General features: G+C 54.2%; 1 protein-coding gene across 1 annotated transcript; it reads left to right on the top strand.

Annotated features, from left to right (window-relative positions):
• Positions 1 to 410: 410 nt before the first annotated feature.
• CD101 (CD101 molecule) lies at positions 411 to 18,403 on the top strand (the record flags this gene model as incomplete). The annotated part of the gene is made up of 9 exons (XM_082484821.1): positions 411 to 459; positions 1,596 to 1,973; positions 2,874 to 3,290; positions 6,382 to 6,765; positions 7,550 to 7,933; positions 8,893 to 9,297; positions 13,844 to 14,251; positions 15,120 to 15,515; positions 18,064 to 18,403. The coding sequence occupies 9 exons, from the start codon at positions 411 to 413 to the stop codon at positions 18,258 to 18,260; spliced, it is 3,018 nt and encodes a 1,005-aa protein (XP_082340947.1). The 3' UTR covers positions 18,261 to 18,403.
• Positions 18,404 to 19,282: the final 879 nt, after the last annotated feature.

Consider the following 19,282-nt stretch of genomic DNA (forward strand, 5'->3'; position numbering starts at 1 on the left):
TCCCTGGGGTCTGGCCCCTTGCCCCCTCGGTTAGCAGGGAGCAAGCTACTCCATGCAACAAAGAGGGTGTCGCGAGACGGAGGGTTAGCCTGTGTGCTGCTGTGGGACAGCAAAGCCACAGCCAGTAGTTTCGGGCACCTGGCACGCACACAGCGGCAGGAGGGGCCTTGGACATCACCCTTGCCTGGGCGGTGTGGGGCCGGGGTGCTGGCTGTCACCTCCCAGAGGCGTGTTACTCTGCTATTGCACCCCACTTCCCAACCTCTCGCCGCCGTTTCTCAGCAGAGGAAACCACCGCTCTCAGGCAGCTTCCTCCCAGATGCTTTCAAAATAGCAGGGTGGCTGTCACCATTGTCTACAAGAGCCTTCCACTACCCCTCTGGGAGAGGACCCAAGCAGGGCTGCTTCACATGGGGCTGCAACAGTGCTTGGTGGCTGCCTTCCTCCTCCTCCTCCTGGGTGAGTGTGCTGCATCATGGTGGGGACTTTCCTTGGGCAGATGAGGGGGAAGTAAAGCACCCCCTTGGTGCAGATGGGACCTTTGTGGGTGGGTGGCTCAGCAGGCCACCTTGCTGGGGCTGCAAGGCCAGGACAGCCCCGCTGTGGCCACCACTGCCCTGGCTCGGTGGCCACAGGAAGAGATGCGGCACCATGTTCTCCTTTTGGCACTGTGATTTCACTCCAAAGCAATAGCCCAGACCCTGGCAGGGTTTCAGTGAGGGGACTGGGGGTGTGGAGGGGGTTACCTCACCACCTCTTCCCTTAGGAGGGGTTTTCTGAGGGTTTCTTCAGCTGTGGCGCCAGCAGCTCTCTTCACTGGCCCAGTCTCCGTGGTTGATTTTTGACTCGGTGCCCATGTCCTGTGGGCATTTTGCTCCATGGATGTGATGGGTACCGCAATAGAGCGAGTGTCACCACTGGGAGGTGTGCAGGAGGGGAGGGTGCACAGGTGGCCATCACCCCCCAAAACCCTCTGCAGGCAGAAATGGGGGGAGCCCTTGATCTCTCCCAATGCTCTTGCCTTTGGAGGAGCTCTTGTTGGCCCCCTCTCCCACGCCCTCCCCGGTTTCTGTCCATGGAGCACCTCCGGAGCACCCAGCCTGCCAGTTCCCTCCCATGTCCCTTGGCTTCTGTGTTGCATCTCCTTCTCTGGCAGTGGTCAGCTCTGGCACCTGCTCCCTTTCCCTCCCAGCTTATGCAGGACTCGAGTGCTTGGTCCTCTTAATTTTTAACACACCACAAGCTTCCTCCAGCGATCTCAACCTGGTTGCTGCTCCCTCTGAACAGCTGGTTGAGGGGCGCTCTCCAGCCATGAACAGGCTTGACAGCCCTCTGGCCATGATGCTCTGGTCTCCGTCGTGTGCTAAGAGACAAGAAAGTTCTGAGGCCTGTTGTTACAGGAACTTGTTCTTACAATTGCAAGGGGTGTGAAGTCCTTTCAACTTTGTGCTTCAAAGAATGCGACTGCACAGCAATTCTTTTCAGTATTCCATTATGGTCCTGTGCACACCCAGACCCACTGCTGGTTTGGGTGTGCAGCCCTCCGGTAGTGTATACTGCTGCAAGCACCCTGTGTGACGACTGTTTGCCGGCAGGTTTGAGCACTGGCCAACGGGTGGTGACTATTCAGAAGGGGCCCCTCTACCGCACAGAGGGGTCCCACGTCACGCTGTGGTGCAAGGTGAGCGGCTACCAGGGCCCAGCGGAGCAGAACTTCCAGTGGTCCATCTACCGTCCCTCGACCCCCGAGTGGGAGGTGCAGATCGTCAGCACCTTCGACCCCTCCTTCCCTTACGCCATCTACACCCAGCGCGTGCGCAGCCGGGGCATCTACGTGGAGCGGGTGCAGGGGGACGCCGTCCTGCTGCACATCACCGAGCTGCAGGCGCAGGATGCTGGTGTGTACGAGTGCCACACGCCCAACACTGACGAGAGGTACTTTGGGAGTTACAGTGCCAAGACAAACCTCTCAGGTGAGTCCTGAAGGAGAGCCCCGCTCCCTGCCAGGCAGGGGTGCGGGCAGGCTCCCACTGCCCCCTGTCTTTGCGCTGGGTAGAAGTGCTCACCTCCTGGTCCCTGGCAGAGGGGCAGCTGGGGAAATGGAAGATTAATGGGACTGGTAGGCATAAATTTTTCTTCTCCTCACTGTGGGATTGCTATCCTACCCCCCGGGTGGCTGAGGTTTGGATGCCCAGAGGTCCCTCAGCGGGTTACTCTGGCTGTTGCTGGGGCAAGGGAAGGGAGAGGAAGCCTCTGCTGTCCCATGGCCCGACTTTAACTTCTGTTTCTGAAGCAGCCACAGCATTTCACAGCCAAACACTTAGGAGAGCAGGAGTTTTTAGGCTCTGTGGATTAGCTATTGATGTCCTCTCAAGTCAAGGCATAGGGCTTGACACAAGTGGGATGTCCGCAGAAAGAGGGAGAGTAGCTCCTGTAGAGCACTGGGAGAGGCAAAGGGAAAGAAAGGCACTGCTGTGAGCCCACCAAGTCTACACAGTGGTATGGTGCTTCCATCTGGTATTCATCCCTGTTTCCGCCTTTATCTTGGTGGTGTGCCAGCCTGTGCTTGGGATCACGAGGGGCTGCTTGCTAATCTCTTTGAGGTTGCCTAATTAATACTGCCCATAGTTTTTCTGAAGAGGGTACTGCAGAGAGATTCGCTATGCTTTCTTCCCTACTGAGGTTTTAACCATTTCACATCTTGATGTAGGCTGATGGAAGCCTTGTCAATCAGCTACAAAAGATACTTCTCCTACACTGTCAGATCCCTCAGGGCCTGGCTGCGGTTTCATAGGGACCAGCAGGTTGCCCATCAAGGCCAAGAAATTATTTTTCCCATGACCCACTGCTCTCTGTTTCTCCCCCGTGCTCAGTGATCGCAGACACCCTCTCGGCTTCCATGGTGCCCCAGGTCCTCACCCATGCTGAAGGGGAGACGGTGGAGCTTACCTGTGAGGTGTCCAAGTCCACCACCCAGCACACACATCTCTCTGTTAGCTGGTACCGTCTTCAGGGAGCAGGAGAGAGCCACGCCGAGGAGGTCCTCACCCTTTCCAAGGACTTTATCTTGACACCGGGGCCCTCTTATGCACAGAGGTTTCTGGTGGGGGATGTGCGGCTGAACAAGGTTGGGAACACCACGTACAAGCTCTCCATTGGGGGACTGGAGCCGTCTGACGGGGGGCAGCTGTACTGCGAGGCAACTGAGTGGATTGAGGATCCTGATGAGACGTGGAAGGACATCTCCCGCAAGCAAACAAGGAGGACGTCACTGGCAGTCATGAGCCAGGGTAAGGCCCTTCCAAACTCACATGTTTGTTCCAACTCTTTTGTGCATTCAAGGCTCTACAGCAGCAGCCTTTGCCTGCTGCCTCCGCCACAGCCCAGGGACCCACCGGTGAGTCTGGCTGCCTCCACCGGGCACTGAGGAGGGCAGGTTGGTCCTTGGGGCCATGGAAGCCCCTGGTTTGGGAGCTGTTGGTGCTTCTCACTTTGGAAGTTCCATACAGCTGAATCTCTGATGCCAGCAGCGATTGTGTAACCTCGCAGGCCCATGCGAGGTGTTAGCAGAGAGAGCAGCGTGTGCCTGCAGCAGCCTGGCTCCTTGGCACCGTTAAACTCCAGTGCTTGGAAAACTGCATTGCTGGACTGTCTTGAGGGACTCATGGCCTCAGAAACTGAAGCACACAATAGTCAGATGCCCGTCGTGGTGCCTGGGCTACAGGCACCAAGGGACATGGGGATGTTCTGTGTGTGGTGCATGGCTCTAGTGTCTGCTGGAGGTGGCTTGTCTGTCAGTGGTGGCACCAGTGTGCTGACTTCCAGAGCAACTGGTGTTGCTGGTTATTAGACCACGCCTGTGTCTCCTCCTAGTAGTTCATATATGGCAGTAATGGGACTGTGGGTCAGACTAGGCTTTGAAGCAGGTGTACCAAGCTGCTGGCCTTATGCTCTAGGAAAATGTAGTATTAGGTATTTAGAAAGAGGAGACTTAGACCTGCTAGCACGTATGAGATGGATTAAAATAGGAAAGTTTGAAAACCAGCCCCTTGCCAGTGCTGCTCATCCTCCCCAACTCCACTCTGTCTCTGCCAAGCATCTTCTGTTCCCTCTGCCCAGCAGATTCCCATGGCTCCTGGCATCTGCAAACTCTGCACTGCCTCGCCCGGGGCTGGTGGGAAAATCCCTGTCTCCCCACTGCCCTGGGATGGTTACAGCGCTCCGTGTTTGCTGCCACTTCTCTGAGCACCCTGCCTGCCATCCCTCCTGCCACGAGCCCTTTGCTGGCTGCAGTCCCTCGTCCTGCTCTTCCCCCAGCTGCGTGTGGGTAGCTGTGCTCAGAAGCAGCGAAAATCTCCTTCCCACCAGTAAGTTTTTCCTCAAAGCAGCCCAGACAAGGCTGTATCTGGTTGATGCCCTTTAACGTATGCAATAGTATGTAGTAAAATGGGAGCAAGTTTCTCACTGAAAACCTGCCTGGGGAGGTGGTGTACCCCATCCTCACGCCTCAGGGCGGATGGAGGAGGCTGCAGAGCTGAGGCAGTGAGGGGAACCTGTGTCTGGTGGGAGGGTGGTGAGTCAGAGCAGGAAACCAAAGAAACAGATGGGTAAGGACCATGCACCCCATGTGCGGCTCAGGGGAGCAAGGTATCGGGGGGAGGGGGAGGGATGTGCAGTCTCCCACTGTCAGAGCCTGGTTTCCGAAACCTGGCTGACTGACAAAGCTTTGTTCCCCTTGTTATGCACTGTTTGCTTTCCATGTCTGCTGTTGCCTGGCGAGCGATGGCAGTCAGTGTGCTTTCCTGCATCTGCTTGTTTAAGAAGGTTTGTCATGACCGGTAGTGTGTGGCTTTGGGTACCAGTGGCACAGGATCATTTAGAAACAGAGGAAACCTGTCAGAGTTTAATATTTACCTGTGGTAGCTGTTAAGGGTAAAAGGGAGGCGATGGTGGTAAGGGAACAATATGGTGGTTGTATTAGAGCTGTCGGTATTGCTAGGGGGAAACAGCAGCGAGCGTATGAGCCCTCCATCACGTTTGCAGGGCTGGGGTCTCCCTCCAGCACCCAGTGGGAGAGCCTGGGCTGTGGGGAAGGGTGCCCCATCACACCCGGGAGCTGGTGACCATTCTGATGGTGGCCAACTGCTCCATCGGTTTCTATAAACTCTCCAGCAAATATTTGGAAATGCCAAACATATCTGCAGCAGCTGGGATTCCTGTTTGCAAACTGTTTATGAACCAGTGTTTAAATTCACAGGGTACTCTGCTTTCAATAAATTATTTGAGCCATTCCAGTGGTGGTCTGGGAGCTGCTCTGTTTTACCTCCAAACTTGCCCTTGTTGTTAGACACAGGGGGCACCACAGTGACTCAAGGAGATGGAGTGGTGAGCCAGGCTGCCTGCCCAGGGAGTTGGGGTTCAGCCCTACCTCCTGATTTTTGGCCATGCCACTGCTGTGTGGGGTCATGGTACAGGGTTTCGGGGCACCCTGTGGGTGTCTACCTGCAGCCACTCTCCAACCAGGCCGATGCCAGGAACCAGGGGGCATTAGTGGTAGAGGCTTTGAATGCCCCATGAGGAAGGTGAACTGTATCATAGGGCCCGGAGATAGGGTCCTTACCTCAGGTGCGGCTGACTGCCCAAAAGGGTCTGCCAAGCGGAAGATGACTTTGTGCTCCCTCTGTCACTACCCTCTTTGCTCAGCATCCGCTGCTAGTCGGTATAGGGGGCAGGACAGGGACTAGGAGATGACCTCCACCTCCTCTTGCTTCCCTCCGACCTCCCTGTGCTGTGACAAGTCTTGTCACTTCTGCTTTCTTTAGAAACTAACCCAAGTCCTCTCCAACTTGGAGAGTATCTCTTGCCCTCGTCCCACAGCAGCCAGTGAGGGCTGCAGCATGTGGGACCAGCAGCAACTTGAATGCCGGCCCTCCCCACACCTTCTTCCACTACAGACAGCAGAGTTAAAAACACCACTGAGTGATAAAGCCCCTTTGTGCCCCTTTCTGGTTTAAGGGATGTTTGTTACATGAAGCAGAACCCTCAGTTCAGAGCTGAGCAGGGGGTGGCTGTGGCCTGGGGCTGCCCCGGTGGATGCTCTGCTCTGGCAGGGTTGGCTGCTGCGAAGAGGGGAAGCTCAGCTCCTCGGGGCTCTGGTGACTGTCACAGGTCACTCCACCTGTGACTGCTGGTTAGTGCCTGGAGCTGGCAACCATCACCCCACGGGCAATGTTTTCCATTGTGACCACTTTTCTAATGAAAGAAAATATGTCAATAGAGAATTCTCTCCCATGTCCCTCTGCACAGCCATCGGTGCTGCCAGGCGGGAGGGATGCGTGGCAAGGGCCACCCGGCACCCACTTTGCTTTTGATTGCCTGCAGGCAGACACCTCTCCGTGGACATCGCTGCTGCTGAAAACTCCCTTTCTGAAGGTGATACCTTGCAGCTAAATTGCATGGTGGGAGTCCAGAGGAGCAGCAGCAGACACTTCCAAGTGCTTTGGCTCCTCAACGGCGTGGAAGTGGCCAGGGTTGACCCCCATGGGGTATTGATTTGGGAGGACGAATATGAGGACAGAGCCAAGCTGGGGCAGCTCCAAGCATTCAAGCACAGCAACACAGTTTATGTCCTCACCATCTATAAGGTGGGGCTGAAGGACAACGGCATGTACCAGTGCTCTGTTTCGGAGGTGAAGACTCCTGGAGACTTTCACAGCATCCAAACCAATCTGTCGTCAGGCATCCAAGTCAACGTGAAACCTATAGGTTAGTAAATCCTAATGGCTGCTCTTCTGGGTAAAGCCTCCAGTGCTTCCTGACTGGGGAACGCTTCAAGTCTGACCTCATCTTGGTAGGGGCAACACACCTGCTGTTTGCAGCAAGAGCACAAATGTGCCATAGATATTGGTAGATAATAATGGGAAAAACACTTGCTCTGGCAAACATTAGCGTGACAGATGCAGCAGCTGTCAACAAAGTGTAAACCTTTAGCTCATTCTCTTTGCAATAAATTTTGGGGCAAATAGGTAGAGTTCTGGAGAGGTTGGGTCCTCCTGTGTCTTTGGTACAGAAAATTGTGAGCAATGTCTGTTGCTACTTCTGAGGATCACAGGATGACCCAGCAGAAGAGGTACTTCGGGATGGAGGGGATCACTGCTATTTCCATCAGTGTGCTCTCCCTGTTTTGGAGGAATGACTTGTGAGAAACCACTCTAAGAAAGATGTTTAGGAGACTCTTGGTTTCCTTATCATAGTTAGAGATGATGACTGTTCTGATGTAGCAGGAGCTGCCTGTTGGGACTCTGTTTCTTAAGTATTTCTTTATGTATCTGTGTCCCAGAAAAGACATTGAAGAAGGAAAAAAAAAAAAAAAAACAACCACAAAGACCTCTCCAAGGTATAAGAAAAGGCTGGTTGAAAATTTCAGAAAATTCCTTTCCTTTTCCAATATCAAGATTTATCTAGTCTCTCCATTTAATGCCACAGTATCTCTGGCTTTCTCTTAGGAGCACAACAATGTCCTCTCCCATGCTGTTACTGTTGTTTGCAGAGAGCCACATGCACCTATCCGTGTCCACCAGCACACCGCAGGTTGTGGCAGGGGATGCCTTGATCCTCCTTTGTGAGGTGCAAGGAGCGACCAGCCCTGTGTCTGTGCAGTGGTGGCACCAGCCACTGCAGCACTCGGGTCCACGGGTGCTGGTGGCCACCATGGATCAGGATGGCACCCTGAGCTTGGGCAGCACCTACCAGGATGGCGGGACTCGGGGGAGCCTCCGGCTAGAGAAAGCGAGCTCTGGCACTTTCACCCTGGTGATTCCCAACACGCTGGACGAGGGTGATGGCGGGAGGTATGGGTGCAAAGCAACGGAGTCGTCCCAAGGCCAGAGCCGGACAGAGGAGGGGGAGACAGCAGTGACAGTCAGCTCCATGGGTGAGTTGGGCCACCCCTATTTCTGGGCTTTCAAGCTGGACACGCTGGAGGCAAGACTGGAGAAGTGGGTGGACGCACGTGGGTAGGACAGAGGTCTGCTGTACCCTGAGCTCTGCTGCTGCTGCACGGTGACCTGGGGCTGATCACTTGGCCCTGGTGTGCTTCAGTTTCCCCATTTCTAGCAGGGTGCTTGAGTCCCCGTGAGATGTTTTGGGAGAGACAAGTGGGAAATAACAGCTAAAATAGCCGGAAACCTGAAAGGCAGTGGCTTGCTCAGCAGGTCTTTCTGACCATCTCCTTAACTTGAAACACAAAATATCTGTTCTAGCAGCATAATTACTTACAGTAATTAAGCTCAGCAAAGGCACTTGCTGAGTTGTATGGTGGCCTTTGTCAGAGATACACCTCTGGTGCTGGCATCTGATTGCTTCTTCTGCTCTCCCGTCTGAACACAGAGCCACTAACCTCCCCAGCGTGTGATGCCTACGCCGATTCTTCTTTTGATTGCTGGAATGGGTGTCTTTCTGGAGAGGCAGCTTTTGGCTGTGATTTAGGGTGTTTTTCCTTTCTTATTGCTGGGCTGGGTGCCTGAGAGCACCAGTCGGGCCACAGGAGTTGTTAGGCTTTTGTGGAGGGTGGAAAGAAACAGCAAACAGGGCGGCAGCAGCAGCAGCAGAGGATCCCTGGGGAGACCAGAAGAGGGGAAACTCGGGGCTGCCGGGGGGGCTGAGGGTGGGAGAGCGGGGGGCCAGGTAGGAGAGGGCCAGGGACTGCGTGGGACTGGCAGAGCACAGCACAACTTGGGGAAGAGCGGCAGAGGAGCAGCAGGACTGCTGGCTGCCATAGGGCTGTGGTGGCTGGGGCAGCGGGGACAGTGCTGCATGGGAAGATGGGTGGTGGCGAGGTGGCACAGGGCAGGATTTCTGTCCCGCCACCAAGGGCTCTCTCGTCCCAAGCAGGTCTTGGTCTACGTGCCACTCTGAGAAGTCGAATTGCTACTGTCAGATACGGGCAGAGTTTTGAACTCGTCTGCCAAGTGAGCGCCAGCTACACCTTCGAGGAGGTGCCAGTGTGTGTGGGGTGGCTCTTCCAGTCCAGCCCACCCACTGGCTACTACCAAGAGCTGGTCTGGGTCTTTCCCAATGGCACCACGGTCTGGGGGGCAGCGCAGTCACACTTCCAGGGGAAAGTCCAGCTGATGAAGGCTGCAACTTCCTTCAGGCTGCGCATCCACAATGCCACGGCTGCTGTTGAGGGGACATACCAGTGTGAGGTGAAGGTCTGGAGGAGGAACACCCCACCACTGGGGCAGCCAGCGGCCACCAACAGGTCCAATGCCGTGGGGATAAAAGTGGTTCTCCCAGGTAAGCAGTGCCATGGGCACTTCTTCAGCAGAGGTATCTCATTCTGCAACTTTAAATCCATCAAGCATGACCAGACAACTGATGTCTGAGGTGTCTGCAGCAGGGTCACCTCCCAGGGCTGCATGAGATGGTGCTCCCTGTCCTGTTTCTTCCTCAGCACCCGCAGCTCCTGACAACACTCTTGGAGGAAAGTTTGGTGTTGGGGAGTAACAATGTCTATTTGTTTACAGATTATGCCAAACATTCAGGGTTCAGCGTCGCCACTAGGATTTTAAGCCTTGCTTCTGGGAAGAAGTACCATACCCCCCCCCCCCCCCCCAAAGAAGCTGAGTTGAATGCTGGAGGTGCAAGGAGCCTCCCATGGTGTGGGCTTCCGGATGGCGGTGGAGACAGACCTGCCCCCAGAGCTGGTGCTGGGATACGTCTGTGTCCCCCTGAGCTTCCCTCGGGGTATTTGAGGTGCGCTGAGAAAGCTCCAGGGCTCTGCACCGGGCTGGGCGCCAGCACGGAGCCACAAGGTGCTGGGGGCTCTGGGTGGAGGCATCTCCTCCCAGGCACAGCGGGGCTGCACGGCCGGGGGGGGGCCCTGCCCAGGGTTCCCTTTTATGGCCACCTCTGCAGGCAGGGTCCGCGCTGCCGCCCTGCCTGCCAGCATCGTGCCGGCAGCCTCGTCCTCTTATGGAAGAGAGATGTTGTAAATACACGGCGGCCCCCCCAGCCAGCCCCACCATATGCCTGCTCCCCGCCACCCCTGGCAGCAGCACCGTGTCAGTATGCCCCGCTCACGGCTGGGGCTGCAGGAGGAATTGGAGGGGTTGTTCTGGCCAAAATCTCTGAGCCTGCAGAGGCAGGCATGAGAATACCAGGATTTGGTGGTTTTTGTTTTGGTTTGTTTTTTTTTTTTCCCCTCATGTTTGTTCTGCCAGCAAAGGAGAGTTCTTGCTCCTTTTTTCGTGCATTAAGTGCTCCTTCCTCTAATTCTTGGGTTTTGGGGATCACAACCCGGTGAACTGAAATTATGCATTTTCTGTGTTTTTTAGCTGATGGGTTTGCTGTAGCGTGTGCTGACACATTTCCTTCCCTGTTCGGGCTCGTTTCCATGGTGCTCTCCCTCCTGCTCCGCTGCTGCTCTTTCCTCACCCCTGCGGCGCTGGGTGCTGGGGTGCTCTGTGTTACACCCCAGCTACAGCCGGGGGCAGGGGGTCTGCAGGGTGGTATTGAGGCTAGGGGCGACAACAGACAGCATCTGTGAGCATACATTAGTAGTGTAAATGGCATTAAGATGAGCAGGTTTAATTGTAGAGCGTCTACATGGATGAGGTGGTAGCAGCAGAGCAGCGAGATATTACGATGTTTGGCTCCAAACGTATTGCAGCTGGATACTGGATACTATGATGCTGTAAAGATGGTGGGAACTGGGAGGGGGCAATGCACAGTGGGAAGTGGCTGCTGGCTCTGGTACTGTCTCTCTGAAAAGGCATCACGAGCCAGGGAAGGATATTTGGGAAGGTAGAGATGTAAGTCTGGGAAGGAAGCTGGCTCTAGCAGCAATGAGATGAGGCAAAGCTGCAGAAAATGAAGCTGCAAATCATGAAAATCACCAGCTGGTTTCTTCACGTATAAAATCTTATGGTTGGAGCCTACAGAGGTCCTGGAGTTCTTGACTTTTGCTTCAGCTCTTCATTTAACACAAAGCACCTAAAGGACCACAGTTGGCGCTTTAGGTGTTTAAATGCCACTGTGGATCTGGCCTATAACTTCAGACAGGAGGGACATGCATGGAAAGTCGTAACAGGAGGGGAGGGAGGACGGGTCTCTTCCATTTCTGACTGCTTAGGTAGTTCAGCATCTGATTCTTGGTGGAGTCTCATAGTTAGTGCCCTGGGCAGGCAGATGGAGCTTCAGTTATACTGCACTTTGCTGCCCAACCCTAGCGGGGATGCTCTCGTCAGCCTCCCAGCACAGCTGCCCCCGGTGGCTTCCCCCGGTTCCAGAATGAGCCACGGGGGGCTTTGTCCCAGCTGCCCCTCCGGCCAGCCGGCATGGGGCTCTGCAGCAGCCATGCCCTTCCATGGGCTCCGCTACTCCCGGGCCAGGCGGAAAGCGCGGCGTCAGCAGGCAGGGTTCACAGCAAGATGGACAGCGAGAGGCTCGGCTTGGTTAATTAAATTGAAATTGAAAGGGAAAACAGCACCACGTCTTTCTGTGCCAAAGGAAAAGGCAGGCAGCTGCTCTGCCCTTTTCAGTAATTGATCTTTAGCGGGAGCGAGAGGAGACTTGGAGTTGAAAGAAAGGGGCTTTGCAGCAAGTGCTCTGCTTCCTCTCGAGGTGATCTTCTCTGAGAGCGTAACAGCAATTTTTCTCATCAAAATTGAGTGCTCACAGCCACGGTTCCTGTGGCTCCTCTCTGAAGTCCAGTAGCTTTTGCTCCTCTGGAGTATTTTCTGCCCCAGTGGATGTCAGGCCGGGCTATACCCAAGCGAGAGGCCGCCCTGGGCAGTTTGCTGTCTCCTGAGCTGGCAGCCTCTCTGGGTTTGGGGAAAGGTCCTGGGTTTTACCCACTGACTCTGACTGCAGCAGCGCTGTCAGGAGGAGGTCACTTGGAGGGAGGTGCAGGTTTTGTTCCAGCACGGCCCCACAGCTGACTTCTTTGGAGCTCCTTTTTGCTGGGAGAGGCAGCAAAGCTGCTTGCGATGAGTGGTGGGGCTGCTCTGCTGGCCCGCTCTCCCTGGCAGCTGCAGCTGGGGAAGGCACATCCATGTGTCTGACACGGGAAGGCTGTCCCCAGTGTCTTCCACCTCCCCTGGTCCTGCCTGCTCCTTTCCTGTGGCTTTTGAAATGGGGGCAAAGTCTCCAGTTAAAATACCCAGGAGTATTTTTTTCTTTCCCTTTTGGCAGAGTTCACTTTTGGCTCCCTGAATAAAGCTTGGTCACTGCCAAAATCCTCACCACTGAGGTGAGGCTGTAAACAGATATTGGGACTTACAGATGTGCAAGTCCTGCTGTGGAGGAAACTGTCTATCTTGTGGTGAAAATGTATTTCTGCAGTGTGGAGAGAAAAGGGAGGGATTGCAATAGGGTGCAAAGAGGAAAAATAAAACAGCATAAGTGGGTGTGAGCTGGGAGATTCTGTTGGCAAATTTGAGAGGGAGGCAGAGGTAATGTGCAGGGGTGTCAAGGGCCATCAGTTGGGCTATTTTGCATTAACTGGTTACAAGAGAGGCAGTGATGGCCTCTGAAGTGGATTGCTTGAGGTTCAAGAAGAAATGCTTGAAGGGTGGGGGAAATGTGTGGGCTTTCTCCTGTGGTGTCCCTCTTCCCCATTGTCCTTTGCAGGAGAAGCTGCAGCCCCCTCCTGGTCCACAGGCTCTTTCCATAACCTGCTCCTGACGCATCCCTTGGGGAGGTGCCGCAGAGGAGAGTGCCCTGCTGAGCCTGTGGCTGAGAGCAGGGTGCTGAGACGCTCTGTGGGGGCATCTCAGTGGGTCCTCTGCAACCCATCCCCAAACCAGCACCTGAGGGCTGAGCTAAGGGACCTCGATTGCCCCCAGCCTCTGCAGCACAGGGCGTCCCACTGCTCAGCTCATGTGCAAGGAAAACCCGAAGAATGGAAACTCAGCCTGTGGTCTCTTAAAACCCTGATGGTGTCTCGTGCTGAGTAATTTCTGTCTACCCATGGGTTGATATCTGTGTGTTTCTTCACCTGACTGCTGGCCCCATCTGACAGATGTGGTGTCTCAGCATGGGGGGGGGAGGGCTGGGGGGGAAACGCAGGCAGTTGGCGGCTGGTTCGCAGCCTTTCTGCTGCTGGAGGAGAAGGAAAGGCAGCAGCAATGGGTGATGTGCGGTGGGAAGGGGGTCCCTCAAACCAGGAGCGGCAGAGGCACATCGGGAGCAGCCGTGTACCCTGCCGGGGCGGCAGAGCTGCAGGCAGCACCACGGCTCTCCTCTCTTGAACTGCTCAGCGCTAAACTGAGTGATTGCTGGGTATAATCACAGCGGATGTTCAAGACCCTGTTATGTGGCTTCCGATTAATAACCACAGCAAACACCTGAGAGGGAGACTGTTAGCGAAACCCATGCAGGCTCTGTAGTCTCTCTGAAATAAAAGCCACTTGTTCACAGTCTCCAAAGCTGTGGGCTGGTTTTGTCGCTTACGTGTGAGCCTGCCGATAGAAGCAGTGGTAGACGGACACGTTTGCTTCAGACAGAGGCTTTGCCTCCAAGCTCCAACACGGCGGCTGCTTCCATCCCCCCCTCCCCATTCCTGCCCTGTGGTCTCCCAGGCACCTCCTACACTGCTGCCCTGCACAGTAGTGCCCAGTGATTCCCTGCCACAGTTCAAATAAGGGTGTGTGGATTTGCTCTTTCCCTCCTTCCCCCACCCACCATGCTCCAGCATCCCCTCATGTGTCTTTGTCCTCTGAGCACCCTCTTCCTCCCTCCTCTCTCAGCGAGTCGCCCAGGACAGCCTTACTCCCCTCCTCACCAGCACCCCTGTACTGGCAGCTGCGGCCAGCATGATTATTTTGTTCCTCCATTCTAGAAAGCAAGCTTCAGGTAGCTACGGAAGAGAGCTCTGTGGAGATTGCCGGCGGTGCTGACACAGCCATTGAGTGCCGGATTGTGTTTGCCCAGACTAATTCTCAGTTCGCCGTTACCTGGTACCTCCTGCCGCTGGCTCCAGCAGATGCACCCCCCCTGCAAATCCTAAGGGCTGACTACAGCAGCATACTGGAATATGGGGCTGAGTTCAGCTCTCCTGCACAGAAGTCCCGGTTCCTGAGCCAGAGGGTGTCCAGCAATGTTTTCTGGCTGCGGATACTCTCTGCGAACCTTGGGGACCAGGGCAGGTACTACTGCATGGTGGAGGAATGGCTCTGGCTGGCAGATGGCTGGTACAAACTCGGAGAGGGAGCATCGGGAAGGACCACGCTGGAGTTCAAGCTCCCAGGTGAGCAGGTGGTTATTTCTTGTAGAGGCACAGCTGGAGAAGGTTGGATCAATTTAGGACGGGCCCCTGCCAGGCCTCTCCTCAGCTGGTAGGGCTTAGGAGAAGCAGCGGCTCCTGCATTGGATCTGAGACTTAGGGGTGCAGGAGGTGTCAGTGCCTCTCAAAGGGAAATGTGGATTAGGAGGTTTTGCCACATCCCCTCAAACCAGCTAAGCTGGTATTTTTGCCACTGGCAAGGTGATGTCTATTGCTTCATAACAAAGTGAATCGTGGCATTTTCTTTTCCCTCCAACATGTGGTACGCTTGGTTGGTTGTACAGTTCTGTGACTACAGAAGAAGCCCTTTCCCGGTACTCCGAAGCACCCTGAAGCATGACACTCAGTTTTTCTCACCCTGCAGCACATTGCTGCTGAGAACAAGGCTGAAGGCTCAGCTGCTCCCACCTCGGGCACTGTACCGTTGGGGTGCACAGTGGATCTCCCTGGCTCAGTTCTTCCCTCTCTCAGACTCACTTGGCTTATGGGTTGCAGCCCCTAAGTAAAGTGGATCAGAGAATTCCAGCTTCCGAAATAGCTTTTGAACCAAAGGATGCCTTATCACTTATTTGGAGGGGGTGGGAAGTATTACAGCACGAGGGTTGTGAAGAGGGAGCAGAGGTGATGGGGGTGAGGGGGGAACACCCCAGGGAGACTGAGTCGCAGGACTAAATGGGCTGTGGGTGTCCTGCAGAGGCTTTTGCAAGAGGCCATCCCGATGATCTCCCACGCTTTGCTCCAGAAGATTTCCGTCAGCCTGCGGGCACGGGCAGGAGCATTTCTATGGCAGTGTAACACCGCAACCTCTCTTTCTGCTTGCATCCTACCCCAGAGCGTGAACTGCAGCTGGAAAAAACCAACCACAGCATCTTGGCGAGGGAGGGCGAGGAGGTGACGCTGCACTGCCTGCTGCAGGGTGCCCGCTTGCCTGCCAGCCACCTCTCAGCCACCTGGTTTCGGCAGGAGGAGAGCGGCCACATCAGACCCCTGCTCATCCTCCACCACGATGGTGCCATTGAGTACCCCTGGGAGAGCCTGGCGGGCAGGCTGCACCTCCGCCGCCCCACTGCCGGTGACTTCAGCTTGACACTGCACGGCGTGGAGGAGGACGATGCCGGGGTGTACTACTGCCAGGTGCAGGAGTGGCAGCAGAAGAGCGAGGGGAAGGACTGGGCTCTGCAAGCCTCAGCGTGCTCGGGGTACACCCAGCTCACCACCACCCCACCAGGTAATGCTGCTGGGTTCGAGGGGCTGCTCACCCCAGCATGGGTTCCCCCTTAGCTGTGCTGGGGTGCAAGGTGGGGGAGATAACGGCAGCTCTCTGCTGGTGATGCCGACTGCAATGGCAGGGATGCAAGCATGGCCAGGAGGACTTGCAAGGGATTCCAGAGGGGGTCAGTGCTGTGGTGACCACCAGAGTTGTGTTGGGAGCCGGGGAACTCTTTGAGGGCCACACGCTGTGGGTCTGGTGGGGCAGGCAAGGAGATCCCAGTCCCATTGATCTGCCAGGGCTGAAACCCAGGAGTTTGGCATTGTAAATGTTGGGAGGTGGTGGTCAGATGAGATCCCAAGAGCTCTGACTGTGAGGCACATGGCCCAAAGAGTACCATTGAGTGCACTTGTATCTGCAGCACTTTGTTGGCTCTGCAGGACTGTGGGTACAAACACTTGACCTCAGTCATGCCATTGGGGCCAGAATGCTAACTGGTTTGGAGGAAAAAAATCTTGGTGTGATTTTTCTGGCAAGTCCACCTCCAGTGAGGTCTCTGAAAAACGGCCTTTGTCCTCTTAGGGGTGAGTTGGGGTGCATACCATGTGTAAAAATAGAGCTGGATTCTGCAGGGTTCAATCAGGCACACAGAGGGTTTTTTTAGGGAGGTAGCAGGCAGGGAAAAAGTACGCTCTCGTTGCCTCTTTGGGGAAGCAGGAGCTTCGGATGACCCACGTGGAGAAAAAAATATGGATAGTGAAATCAGTTGTGTTGCACCCAGCTGAGAGGATCTGACAGTTCTTCTTATGCCTTCAGCCCTGGCGTTGCCGTGCCCGAAGCCAGCCTGGGTTGCCCACACGTGGTTATAGCTCCTGCAGCAACTACTGATGTCGACTGATGTGGAAGAGCTCAGGGGGACTCCGTGGAGCCCTCCCTTGTGCCTGCTACTGGCACAGGCAGGCACAGAGCCTGCTCACATGACTCTGCACCTACAGCAAAACTAAGCTGGATTTAATTGCACAGGGAGGGACTGGCAGCGCTTCATCCCCCTGCTGTTATGTTGCTGCTGTTGTCCGTCAAGGCTCCCTCTAGCACTCAGATTTCTCCTTCATCAGCTCCCTCTGTCTGGTGTTACCCATTACTGGTGGAGTAACCATTGCTAAAATTGCTCAGTAACTGCTGGAAAATTCTGCTGCAATTTTTGTATAAGTGGTTTTGCCAAGTGGTTTTCATGGTTTTCACAGAATCCCAGAATCCAAGAGGTGTTTTTTCTTTCTCTCTCTCTCTTTTTTTTTTTTTTTTTTTTTGGTGTGTGTGTTTCTCCAGTGATGTGGGTATCTCAAAATGCTCTTCTGCCTCGTGAATTTCAATGTTTCAGAGTTTTCTGAGGGGTAATGACACAGCCATGTGCAAGTATACCTGTAATCAGGAGTAACTTCTGCTCTACTCCTCGATGCTGCCCTTTAGGATACCTCTCTAATATTACAGAGGCATTCAGGTGGTGGAGACTTCTCTCTGTTTTCTTATGGAAGAATCCATTTATATTAACAGGGTGCAGAGCTTCACAGGTAGAGATGTAAAAGCCAGTTTCACAGCCAGGAGTAGCCCCCGGCTTGGTACATCCCTAGGGTCACAACTAGCCCACCAGGCTGTATGGGTCCCTCACGAACAGCTTCAAATCAGCAGACCTGCGTGCTCAGCATTTGCACGTGGGTTTTGGGTAAAGGGGAGAAGAGAGGAACAACACTTTGAGATGGACAAAACAGGCCCAAAGGAGTTGGCGTGGACCTTCATGATAGGCCAGCTGCATCTGAGGTCAGCCTGTGGTCTTGAAGCTACGTGTCAAGTGAGGAGATGTTGATGGGCAAGATTAACGGGTGGCTGTAAGGAGTCCAGGACAAAAATGGAGAAGCTCCAAATGAGAGCTTTTCAGCTAGCATGGAACTGATCAAACATGGTTTCTTGAAGTACCCAGAGGGTCCACCAGCAGTACGGGCAGTCTCCACCTCAACTGGGGACCTGTTCTGCAGGAGCTGCCAGGCACAGGATGGGGCTCAGCTGCCTGCAGCTCAGCGTGGCTGAAATAGGATAGCAGAGCAGCAGAAGGAAGGGAGGGCAAGTGTTTTGGGGCGACAGGGACCTCCTTGATCCTTTCCTTTGCTTTCCTTTTGTCCCTCCTTGTTCAGCAGTGCAGCCTCTGACAGACATCTACCTCATCCCGCTGTCGCTGGTGTCGGGCAGGGACCCAGGGGGTGCAGGGTATGTGGCTTTTCCTTACTGAGCCTGGTCTGGAATGGGTTACCTGAATAGCTGTGCTGTTTCTGTTGGGATGTTTTAGCCGAGTGAGCTGGGGCCCTGCCTGACCTCCCAAAACAAGAAATTGAGGCAAATTACCTGGTTTCTCTTGCCGTTCTCCTCAGGTAGCCTGTATGATTTCTTAAAAATTGGTAGCTGCTGAAGATTGAGGGAAAAGTGGTAAGAAGATAACCTATAGAAACAGTAGAAGAGAGAAACTCAAACTAGCTTGGGGTCCTGCTTACTTTATTTTCTTTCTTTTTTCCTCCAGAGTCAACTGTTTTGTCTAGGATCTGCTCAACTCCACCACTGCTGAACTTCATCCTATACTTACCGCTGGTTCTGATCCTTCTCCTGGTCCTTGCTGTCTTCTGCTGGTACTTCAAATTCAGAAAAAGCAAGAAGGGCAACATCACAGGAGACCAGCTGATGGAACTGCAAGGGGCTGGAGGGGTCGAGAAAACTTAGCTGGTCCATAATGGCAGATGTAACTTGAAGGAGCAGAGCTGGACAGCTGAGGAGGACCGAGTACTTGCAGAGGGGCTTTTTATTGTTTTGTAGTAGCTTTTGCAATGAGTCCTTGAAATTGCATGTTTACTTTCAGTGGAACAAAGCGGCTTTGAACTACTAAGCAAATAGGGCTTTCTTTACAGGTGTTCCTGTCTCTTAGGTTAGGTACCCACCAATTTCACACTCTGTTCATCATGGTATATCTGAGGTCCTTGCAGTACGTGTCTCCCACTGTGAATGGAAGTGGTGTTATTTCTTTACAGGTATAAGGGGAAAACCAGCTCTTTTTGCACTGTGATACAGAAGTATCAAATTGCTACTTATCTTGGGTGATGACAAAATCTGTGTGGTGTGCAGGCTAAAAAACAGTGGGAGAGCTGGAAATGGAGTATTGGTGAACCATTTAAGGCATTGCACTTGCCTTAAATGCACTTGCTTACCGTTTGCTGGGGAAGCTCTCAGACACTGCTGTCCCTTTGTTCTGAGGGTGCCTGTGCCCCAAAATCATCTTCTCTGAAAGAAAATGGGTCTTCATCACAACACGTGTCACAGGAACATGAGGACTGAGTAAGACTGGCTGGGGTGAAGAAAGTCCATAGCAGGGTAGCACAGCCATCCACAGAAAACAAATCCTGTTGACCCAATGAGGGACTTGCATGGAGTCATGGATCCCAGAAGGAAGAAGTGGACACCAAGCCATCTTGCAGATGAGTGCACAAAGACTTTCCAGCTTCTTCCTTTGCTGGGTCTGCTGTAGTTGAAGACAGCATCCAGCCCCTTGGGCCTGGGCTGTCTGGCTCAGGAAACTGCATGACAGGGACCTGGTATCAGACATCTCCAGGTTGTACCATGTAACAAAAAAGCCATGCGTGTGCTCGTGGGGCAGCTCCTCTGTGCTCTGGGATCCTACTCAGGATCACTTTTTCAAGGCTGAGGAGCTCTGCTACCTGCAAGGCTGGCTGGCTGATGCATAAGAGGAA

The sequence above is a fragment of the Vanellus vanellus genome (assembly GCF_965231255.1).
Source record: "Vanellus vanellus genome assembly, chromosome: 1".
Classification (NCBI taxonomy): Eukaryota; Metazoa; Chordata; class Aves; order Charadriiformes; family Charadriidae; genus Vanellus; species Vanellus vanellus.